This window comes from Toxotes jaculatrix, chromosome 8 (genome assembly GCF_017976425.1).
Source record: "Toxotes jaculatrix isolate fToxJac2 chromosome 8, fToxJac2.pri, whole genome shotgun sequence".
In the NCBI taxonomy this organism is placed as follows: Eukaryota; Metazoa; Chordata; class Actinopteri; family Toxotidae; genus Toxotes; species Toxotes jaculatrix.
Window position 1 is genome coordinate 1,854,330 of NC_054401.1, and position 10,881 is coordinate 1,865,210.

Sequence of the window (10,881 nt, forward strand, 5' to 3'; positions counted from 1 at the left end):
AGTATTGTTCACACAAAAAAGAAATCCGAGCCACTTAGGTTCCCCGTGGCGGAGGTGAAACGTTGCTGACGCTACGAATCTGCAGCAGGAGTAAAACGATGCGGCAATTATCTAATCCAGTTTGTTTACGCCTTAAAACCCCGAGAGACAGAAATAAGCTCCAAAATAAAACCCACACAGAGCCGGCTGCTCCTCAACGTCTAAATCCAAACTCTGCTTTTATTACACTCTGTCCAAACGGCTGCTGCGGCCCGGTTACACTCTCATTGTTTTGTATTGTTTGATGTTTTTAACTGCTGGGTGTGTGCAGCCATGTTTGGTGGTTCCTCAGAGCTGGTTTACTGGACTGAGGCGTGAAAGAGGGAAGAAGTTACTTAAGAGTAAAAAAAAAAACAAAATCTGGAAAAGAGTTTAGACATAAATACAAAACAGAAATCAGAGAGTGGAAGAAAAGCTCTGGAAGAAAGAGAAGAGAGAGAGAAAAACAGGGACCAAGAATTTGTTTTAGCAGAGAAAAACAAATCAGGATGATGGAGAAGAACCGGTCCTGATGTCCACACACGTCTCTCTGTGGCCGTTCAAACGTCCATCAGCAGACAGGCTTTCAGAAGCAGGGCATCTTCTCCTGCTGCCTCGTTTCCTTTATCGTTTCTTAGTGTTTTCCACGCAGAGCATCCGACCTCTGTTTGTGCAGGTCGTCTCATCGAATCAAGCCTGAGAAAAAACACACAACAAGCAGAAACAGACACACAAAAACACATACAAACAGAAACAGTCTGAAAAATGAACAGTTTAAATCCATTCAAACATTAGTCTCACCTGTCAAGTTTGAGGTGACGACGTCTGATTAAATGATGTGACTCTGCGTCCTCCATCCATCTGCATCGACTTTTTCTTTTAGCTGACAACTGAACTGCACAAATAATTTGCCTTTCTCTCTTTTATCAACATCACTGTGTATAAATTCATATCAAAGTTAAACTGGTCTAAAAAACTCTGCTACACCTTCACAGACTTTGGAAATTAACCGACAGAAACACTGTGTGTGTTTAAAGACAAAGTCAGTAACAAATCATTTCATGTCAGTTATGAATAAACAGAACAATTTAACTTTCACAGATGAATTTCATGCCCCAAAAACGTCCTGTTAAACATTTGCAGTGTCTCAGTCAAATGAATTTTCTCAGACTTGACGAAGCTCATCCAGATGTTCAGAGGACATAATACAGCTGTTTTCATGGGCTGAGTAAAACTAACCATGACTAGTGAACTGGTTTTGACAACTATAATGGTCGGGAATGACAACATTTCCTTGAGCGTGATTTGGCCCAACACGACTAAATCTTCTGAGAGACATTTCAGCTCCACGTCTTCACTCAGTCTCTGCTTTAGTCTGTTTTGTAAGACCCTTTCCCACTGTCAGTATCCAAATGGTGGTTGTGTAACACACTGGGTTTGACCAATCAGAGATGTTTATTTTTCCAAACAAATATTCAAAACAAAAATTCAAAACATCTCAAACAGTTTGTGGCCCTTGGATGCAGGGACTTTCTTTTTTTCTGGGTTGGAAACACGGCCAGAGACGTGAAGTCGGACCCTGAACGTTCCTCCGGTGGACAAAGGGGGTAAAGTTCCTGAGATCCTGAAAAAGCTCGAGACTTCCAGGAAAAGATCCTGTGGGTGGAAAATGGGGCTACAGAGCGCTGAAATAGGAAAGAAAACAACAAAGAGAGGCTGGTAATTTTGTGAGAGTTGATAGATGGAGGGATGGAGTGATGGGAAAGAGGAGAAGACAGGGCGAGAAAGGAAGCAAAAGGTGAAAGTTAAAAGAGCTGATGAAAGAAGATAATAAAGACCATGAGAACGAGTCAGTGGAAGAGGAAATGGAGATTTGAGCTGAGGTAAAAAAGAAACTGATAACGAGTGAGTGATGGAGAGAAAGAGCAAGAGAGGTAAGACAAACCAAAAGAGAGATGGAAGTGACCAGAAACAGAGAGAAAGAGTAAAGGAAGGTAAAGAAGAAGAGAAAGGCTGAAGAGGTGAAAGACGACAGACCTGAGGAGGAAAGGTTTGATTTGGACAGTTCTGTCAAAGAAAACGAGAGACGCAGAGAGGAGGGGATAAAAACAGATACACGCCGAGAGAGAGAGAGAGAGAGAGAGAGAGAGAGAGAGAGAGAAATGAAAATATCTGAGTGGCTGAGAAATAGAAACGGAGAAATTGAGAAAGAAGAGTGTTTTTGTGGTTGTGAAACTTTATCTGCAGCGCTGCTAAATGTACACACACTGAAAGCTGCTGCCAGATTAAACAGCGGCGGCTCAGCTTTAGCACCGTTACCCAATCTGCAGAGGAGACGTCGCCCCCAGAGCCCGAAAGAAAAGAAAAGAAAAAAGAAAAGAAACAAAAACAATCACTTCAAAAGCCATCAGACCAAGTCCCGTTCACCAACGTGACAAGTGTTAGGTTGGTTTCTACACTTCGTCCGCAACTCTCCGGGGAAACGGAGAAATGCAGGAGTCGTGCTGCATTCGAGAGATGATGGAAAGTTGGAAAATTCAGACTTTTGATACTGAGTAAAAAAAAAAAGGTCCTTTAAGTTATAAGAGTGAAATATGTAAGAGCCAGCGAGGCTCCACACACTGCTGGGAAACAGGTTCAGAACTGACCACCACAGCATGAAATCTGCCACAGTTGTGATTTACTTACAGCTTCAGCATCAGAGCAGGAGGAAGACGACACGGGGACTTTCAGCCTGGGGGGAGTTTACACTGTCGGACGTCCTCTGGGAAAAATCAGCAGGTTATTTGTCCTGTAGCTGTTTGAACAACAATCACACCTGAAAACGATGCAGGTGAAAGTGACGTGACCTCGTCACTGCCATCGAGTCAAGCAGGGCAACAGACACACACACACGAAGAAACACGAGACTGTTATAAGACACAAAATGAGCACGGAGCACTAACTGAAGGCCCGGATTACTGACAGGACACGACTTTTATTACTAAATATTTCATAAATAACGTTTATTTCATTCTCAAACTCCTCGGTTCCTTTCGGAACGAACTGTGGCTATAAAAGCAGACTCAGAACTGGAGCCTGGTGCATCTGAACATCTAATACAACAGTACAAAACCTACTCTGTATTACAAACATCCAAGGTTTGTCGTGAAACAGTTTACATGCGGTCCCTCGTGTCCAGAGGGAACCTCAGCTGTAAGGACGAGCCGATGCTTGTTCACGTTCATCTGTTTTCATCTGTGCTAAAAGTTCCACACACTTCAATTCTAAAAGGACAGAGGGACTGAAGCTGGACACACGGACACGGAGCAGACTCCAAGTGTGGCACAGAGCTGCTGGGATTGTCACTGGTTAAACTGGCACAGCTTCTATGGCCGAAGTCTCAAGATTAAAGTCTGGCAGAAATACAGCTCAAAGCTCCTAAACTTGTGCGTGTGCGTGTGCGTGTGTGTGTGTGTGTGTGTGTGTGTGTGTGTGTGTCCAAATGCACCTTTGTGTTTGTGACCAGGATCTGTCTGTGGTGACAAAACTTCTCAAATGGCTTTTGTCTCGTTTTTTTTTTTCAGTTATCTTTTCTTTTTAAAGTTCACTCGTAAAATCTTTTTTACAGTCTGCGTATAAACTGTGCTGTAAATCTGATTATATGAGGAACTGCACAGTAAACTCACATCTGTGAACGTATGATTTTTTTCCTGCTGGTATCTAACCGAAGGTTCATGACTTCACCACGACGGCACAACTAAATGATGTTTGAACGCAGCAGCAATCTGCTAATAAATCTGTTTAAAGGGTGGAGACTGTTGTTAAATGTAATGTTTCAATGCTGTGAAAACCACTGAGCTGGTGCGGAGGCAGAAATCTGAGACTCAGATCTCAAACCAGGCCTGTGTCAGGATGATAGAGCCGATATGACACCTGAGTTTGAGGAACATGAAGAGGCCCACACTCTTTTTTTTTTTGTGTGTTGTCTAAACACAATCAGCTTTACACCAATTGGCTAATTGATGACTTAAATTGGAAAATGTCAGATTAAATAATCAGTAAAACTACAAATCGGATCAGACGGCAACATTCAGTTTTTGATCCCTGATCCACGACCGACAGCGAGCTGTGAACTTCCTGTCTGCACGGTGAGGTAACACCAGAGGCAAGAGACGAAGTTTCTTCTGTTGTAATTTAAGCGAACTGATCTTTCAGCATCATTTCAGTCACATTACTGTGCATTAAATTCTAACATCTACACGTGTGCTGCTGCTGAGAGACTCTGTTCTTCCTCTGGCACCAGTAACGGTCGTGTCACGGTAACATGTCAAACATCTGTACGGAGCTGGTTAAATATGCTGCTGACACATTGAACGACACGAGTGCTGTGGAGCACACGTGACATCGCGCCCCCACTTCATCGTGTTCTTGAAGATGAGCAGAAAAGGCCTCGGGTGTTAAACTGGCCCCGCAGACTCGTCTCCCTCCTGATTACCACTCTGCTTTTTCCAGAAACGCCCTGTTGGTTTCCACCGCACAAAAACAGTCTCAGGTTCGACCCCGCAGCACCAAGTGTGTGTCCATCAGCAGCTGCGTGTCCTTGAGTGTCCCAGATTTAAAAAAAAAAAAAACTGAGTGGAGGAGGTCAGAGGGGGTGGGGGTGGAGGTGGCTGTAGGATGTGGCCTTGATTTACCCGGAAGCAGCCGAGCGGCTGGACGCGGTGGGCGGTTTATTCTTAGCGGCGAGGCGAGGGAGGCTCCGGCGAGGCCCGGTGCCACGCGAGGGGGCGAGAGGGCGGGTCTGACATCACATGCAGAAGTGAGCGTGGGCGGGGGGGTGGTTTGGGGCCTGACTGGGATTAGGGAGGCGCAGGGCTGTGGGTTCGACTGCTGCTGAGGCCAGACGACGAAGACGAGGAGGAAGGAGGAAGGAGAGAGTCAGCGAAATGTCTGAGGAGGAGGAGGAGGAGGAGGAGGAGGATTTAGACTTCGTCCTTGTTCTCCCTGGGCTCAGACCTCACCACAGTCACTCAGTGCACACACACCAAAACTACTGGATGTGGTGTGGTTCAACAGCAGCAGTGTGTGTGTGAGAGTGTGTGTGTGTGTGTGTGTGTGTGTGTGTGTGTGTGTGTGTGTGTGTGTGTGTGTGTGTGTGTGTGTGTGTGTGTGTGTGAGAGTGTGTGTGTGTGTGTGTGCGTGTGTGTGTGAGGGTCAGCTATTACTAGGCGATGTAAATACTCGTCTGGGAAGAAGAATTTACTTTGCTACTGAGACATGTGGCCTTGACTGAGTATATTTACATGTAAATATATATTTAGACTGCATATGTAAATGTGTATGTGTGTGTTATGTGGCCTTGTATATGTTTACATGTACACTGTATATACACACATGTATATTTACATGTGTGACCCCTGTACGTGTGTGTGGTGTGTTTTGTTTATGCGTATGTCTGAATGCATATCACGTGAGCTTATTGCACTGATTCTGTCAGACATCTCCAGCCTCTGGCTCCTTCTTCTTCTCTTTCACTTTTACAGAAGACTTCCTGGACACTTTCTTGTCTTGTTCCTTGCTGGTCTCCTTCCCCTCCTTTTCTTTTTCCTTCTTCTCCTTTGATGACTCCTTCTTCTCCTTGGAGGAGGACGATTCCTTCTTGGACTCTTTCTTCGCCTCCTCCTTGGGCTCTTTGCTCGAATCTTTCTTTGACTCCTTCTTTTCCTTGGACGACTCCTTCTTTTCCTTCTTGGCCTCCTTGACTGGCTCCTCTGCGTCTCCTGCTTCTTCTTTCACTGTGGACTCTGACGGTTCCCTGGACACGTCTTTCTTCTCTTTGGAGCCTTTATCTGAATGGGAACAGAGAAAGAAAGAAAGAAAGAAAGAAAGACCATTAATACACACACGTCCACACACAAACAATAATCCTCTGTCTCACACAGCACATCAGTCATGTCCTGTGGACAGGCTTAGGACACACTCAGCTGTTTATAGCTTCTGCTCTCCACAGTCAGGAGTTTAAATCGAGCAAAGGTCACCTTTTATGTGCTTTAAATAATTTTCTGTTTCTGTTGTCAGACAAATATTAATTAATTGAGCATTAATTAAGGATAAAATGCCTTATATCCTTACACAAAGATATAAAAATCAATCATAGTCAGAAAGTCTTGTGACAAGTTAAACATAAAGAAAACCAGGTGTGACAGCAGCAGGTCTGTAACAAGCTTCAGATGCGTCGTCACACTCTGTCTGTTCAGCTGGGTGTCGTTCTTCAACACACTGATGCAAACACAGCTCCGCTCTCAGAGGTCTTAAGCATCAAGACAAATTGAGCGACAACAGCACCTGTTGCATGACAAAGAGCCCCCACTTAACCAAAGTACCCCCCCCCCCCCCCACGCACACACACACACGCACACACACACACACACACACACCAAACACAAACACACATTCTGCAGCCCCGCCTCCTCCAGATTGGACTGGCTCTCTGATAAGATGATAACGGGACCGTTGTCTGCCAACAATGAAACGCACTTCTTATCTCCATGAGAACAGAGAGGGTTTAGAGCCTGGAGACTACAGCCTGGTATGTGTGTGTGTCTGTGTGTGTCTGTGTGTGTGTGTGTGTGTGTGTGTGTGTGTGCATGTGTGTGTTTCACAGACTCCAGAGAGGAGCTCTAATCAGACGGCTCATCGTCTAGGGCTCGGAGAGAGAGAGAGACTTGGGTCTGTGTTGTTGAGTGTGTGTGTGTTGTTGAGTGCGTGTGTGTGCGCGTGTGTGTGTGTGTGTGTGTGTGTGTGTGTGTTGCAGGCAGACAGAGAATATGTATCTCACTGAAATGTGTTGACAGTTTCATATTTTGCTGCATGTGATGGAGGGAGAGTCAGTTGGTAAAGTTTGATTGGTCGATTGGTTAAACTGGTCTGAGCTCAGAACAAATACATCTGAGAAGATAGAGAGTGAATTTAAATACACTTCAGTTATTTTCTGTATGACTACAATCACTGTTCAAATAACTCAGCATGTAACCTCAAAACTGCAGTGACAACAGGCAGGAGTTATACACACACACATTTGTACAAATGTGAACACACTCTCTGACACAAACACACACACGAGCAGAATCACTCATACACACATGCAGGGTAAGTGAGAACAAGTAATTAGCAAGCACAAACGCACAAATAAAAAGCCGTAAACTGTTTGTGTAAATGTACACACTGACACACACTGACACACACTCCCTTTCTCTCAGAACTTTTACAGTCAGACATGAAGGAAACGTGGGGCGAGGCTGAGTCTGTATGTGAAGAGCAAAGTGCCGCAGAGAAATCCTGTGTGTGTGTGTGTGTGTGTGTGTGTGTGACGGTATGAGAGAATCAGTGCTGTGTGTGTGTTAGTGATCATGACATTAGTGTATGTGAATGGGTTAATCCTGTAGCGACAGTCTAATCCTGACTGGATGCTAACTGTCACACACACACACACACCTCTGTCTGCACATCAGTCCTCAGCAGCTGAACTAACAGATACCAGGAGTCTGTGCGTGTGTGTGTGTGTGTGTGCGTGTGTGTGTGTGTTGTGAGTACATTTTGCTCTGATTAAAAACACTGCAGCAGCAGTTACAGTCACTGAGAATTAAAAACAACAGTAAAGATTAATGATCCTTCAGTTTACAACAAACAACAAACAACAAACAAACAACAAACAAAGCCGTGCTGGCACAGCGAACACGTTCTCAGCTTCCCTCACGATGCAGCTGTGAAATTTAAAAACTTGTTTTTGAAGTTTAACGAGCGACTTCAGTCTTTTGTGGAGTAAATTTCACACGAACCAGCCCCATCGGTGACGGCGAGCTCTCTGTGTATATGCACATACATGTTAAGTGTAGATCGATACACGCAGGTTAGCACAGCCTGGTCGTCCTCACACACGTGAACCTGAGTTCAGCCTGAAACTGATCCTGAGTTGATCGCGTTAACTTCTGACACTGAGGTTAACCTGATACTGTCCATTCACATTAACACCTGTGACTGTGGCTGCCAACTCATCCTGCGCTGACGGCCATTTTGGCAGGTAAACAATCATCATTAGAGGCACGGGTCAGACCTCCTCTGTTTGGGGTCAAAGGTCAGCAGGCCTCTCCTCTTTGGCTTGTTTTTACAGCACACGCACGACTTAAAGGTGAAGTAACACACAGAGGGTTCCCAGGACTGTGGTCACAGTGTGTGTGAGTCTGTGTCACATCACGTTGAACAGATACCGTTTAAAGTTCATTTCTTTATTAGTTTTGATTTTCTTTCTCCAGGTTTTGAGACACACATCATTTGTCAGTGCTGTGGAAACATTCGCCTTTCTGGGTAAATCAGATTTGTGTGTGTAAATCAGATCAATTCTGCTGAATCAGTCCTTTAACTTCTGTGTTTTTGATGATGTAGTAAAGCGACAGCACATCAATGCTTTCTGAGATGAGGAATCTTTGCTCGTTAAAGATGTTTATTCGGCCGTAAAACACTTTCTACTGTGAAGAATTATTTTGTTGTCGTCTTTTTTTTTGTTGCTTGTTGCTTGTGTTGTAGTCAGTGGTGCTGAATGGACAGCTCCTGTAAGGAGGACTCCACGTGCATCAGTTATTGTTTTTTACTCTCACAGCTCCTTATTTACTCATTACTTTCGTTTTTGTCTCGGTCTCCTTCGATCGCTCGTCCTCACGTCCTCCCTCGTTCTGTGCGGTGGTTGACTGTCCTTTTAACTTGGGCTTAAATCTGAACGATGTCAGAGTTTTCATCCTCAGAGGTTGTGTTTGTTTTTCTTCATAGTCAAAGCACAGAAGTTCTTATGACAATGTTGATGAAAAGGAAGTCATGGTGAAAATGAGGTCTGATGGGAACCACACCGGGCGTTCTCATGTAAGACCTTGGATCTGCGTAGCGTAACATTCCTGTAAAAGCAGAATGATCGGATCTGTGAAAACCTCCCCTGCACTTGACGTACGTGTCTGTACGTCCAGACCATTTTCCAGTTCCCAGGGAAGATATCGTCCCCTCCCAGGTTTTCTTTTTTCACTACATAAGCAGAAAATAAAAGAGCGTGTACGAGGTGGATTCTCGGGGGAGCAGTAGCAGAGGGATGATAAACATTGACGTTGTAAGACAAGATGGTAGCTTCCCTCCTGTACGGATATCCAGAGGGGTCAGGTCACATCATGTCAGTCTGCTACTTCAACAAACTAACAAAGTGGAAGCCTGTAGACTAAACAGAGCGGCGGCCGGTGCTTCGTGTCCCTCTGAGCAGCCGGGAACGAAGTGACGTTAAGCCCTTTTCACGTGGGACAGGAGCTACCTGGAAACGTCTGGTGGTTTTCGTCAGGATCACCACAGTCCGCTGCCATTTTAATCCCACGTGAATCTGCTACGGCCACGTCTGGACGGGATCAGTTTGACAGGAAACCATGGGCAGTGTAGTTCCTTACATTTCACATCATTGACTCCAGTGAACGGTCCTTAAGGGAATAAATCTATTATAATATTACTCCCCCAAATTACCGAGGAGGTGTTTCATTTTCTGGAACACGCTTTTCAGCTAGAAAAAAAAAGTTTGGGAAACCGCCGTGCTCATGCAGAGGCTGCTGGGCCTAATGACACGAGTCCCCCTGCCGGTTCTGTGTAACTGAGGCGTTTCATTGTACGTCTCCTTCAACCTAAGTTTGGGTTTCCGTGTTTCCGTATTCATTTTAGAAAGTTTGAATCTGAACAGAGATGGTTTATTAGTCCATTGTGGTAACTTCACCTCAACTGCATGATTATTTTTTTGTCATGGAGTCCGTTCTTGTGTGTGTGTGTGTGTGTGTATTACTCAGGTTTGGGTTTGTGGTTGCCAGTTGAAATGCCATGGTAAACTGTGGATAGGAAAAGTGAATGAGTAACGCTGGGTGAACACCCAGCTGCTGCAGGGAGCTGCTCAGCTCTCAGTGTGGATGTGAGGCTGAACTGACCGTCTCTGGAAACATTAAGCCTGACTTTCACCGAGTTGCTGCTGTTGTCTTGGACAGGTCGTCCTTGAAAGCAACATTTAAAAGTAAAGTAAAGAAGTATTAATGTGAAATGGCCCCTGGTTAGCACTGCTGTTTCACGGTTAAAAGCAGGAGACATCGGCGCCCTGTCCACGATGAACCCTGCTGCTTTCATGCTGCAAAAGTGAAGTAGTTTACAGAAATGATGGATCACTGTTGTGTTAAAGAGCACAAGCTGAAAATATTTATTTCTATGCATCTTTTTATATAAATGTATACATTGCTTATTTATGGTCCACACCATGTGTCAGTGACATCTTTCATATACTGCATATTTTATATTTTTATACTGATTTGTATGTTTTGATTTTAGATGTTTGTGCTTTTAAGCTGAAAGTGACTCGGCACTTTACGGATTCATAATAAACCTGAGCCTGGAAAAGTAAATAAAAAGGAAGCAGCTCCAACATGAGAAACACGCTGAGCTCTCTGCACTTCCAAACGTGCTGACCCAACTATTCTGTGATGAGAGTTCATACGAAACACGACTGTGGGTGGGTATTAAGTATTATTCCAGTCTGGATATACAGTATATGCACATGAATACATAAAAGCACTGCAGTAGATAATGCTTAGTAGTTGATTAGATGTATACGATGCCCCCGTGAAGTGTTTTCTTTCTCTAAATCTTCTTAAGACAGAAATCAGTCCTGTCCCGTTCCCAAAGTGCTCTGACCCCTGCAGCATATCAAGGCTCTTCATCTTCCTCTAGAGTTTAGAGGGCAACACTTGTTTGTTCCTTGTGGAACAAAAACAAAAACCACAGCAACAAAAGTCAGTGTGTTGATTAGATAAGGTGAGCGAC

The 10,881-nt window shown here is 44.5% G+C and overlaps 1 protein-coding gene across 1 annotated transcript in view; it reads right to left on the minus strand.

Moving 5' to 3' along the window:
- Nucleotides 1–5,212: 5,212 nt before the first annotated feature.
- The window catches only part of bbs9 (Bardet-Biedl syndrome 9), a 124,497-nt gene continuing 118,828 nt past the window's right edge, over nt 5,213–10,881 (minus strand). Inside the window, exon 22 of the mRNA XM_041044696.1 lies at nt 5,213–5,849. Within this exon, the coding sequence (XP_040900630.1) occupies nt 5,494–5,849 (356 nt within the window). The 3' untranslated portion in view covers nt 5,213–5,493. The remainder of the gene's footprint in view (nt 5,850–10,881) is intronic.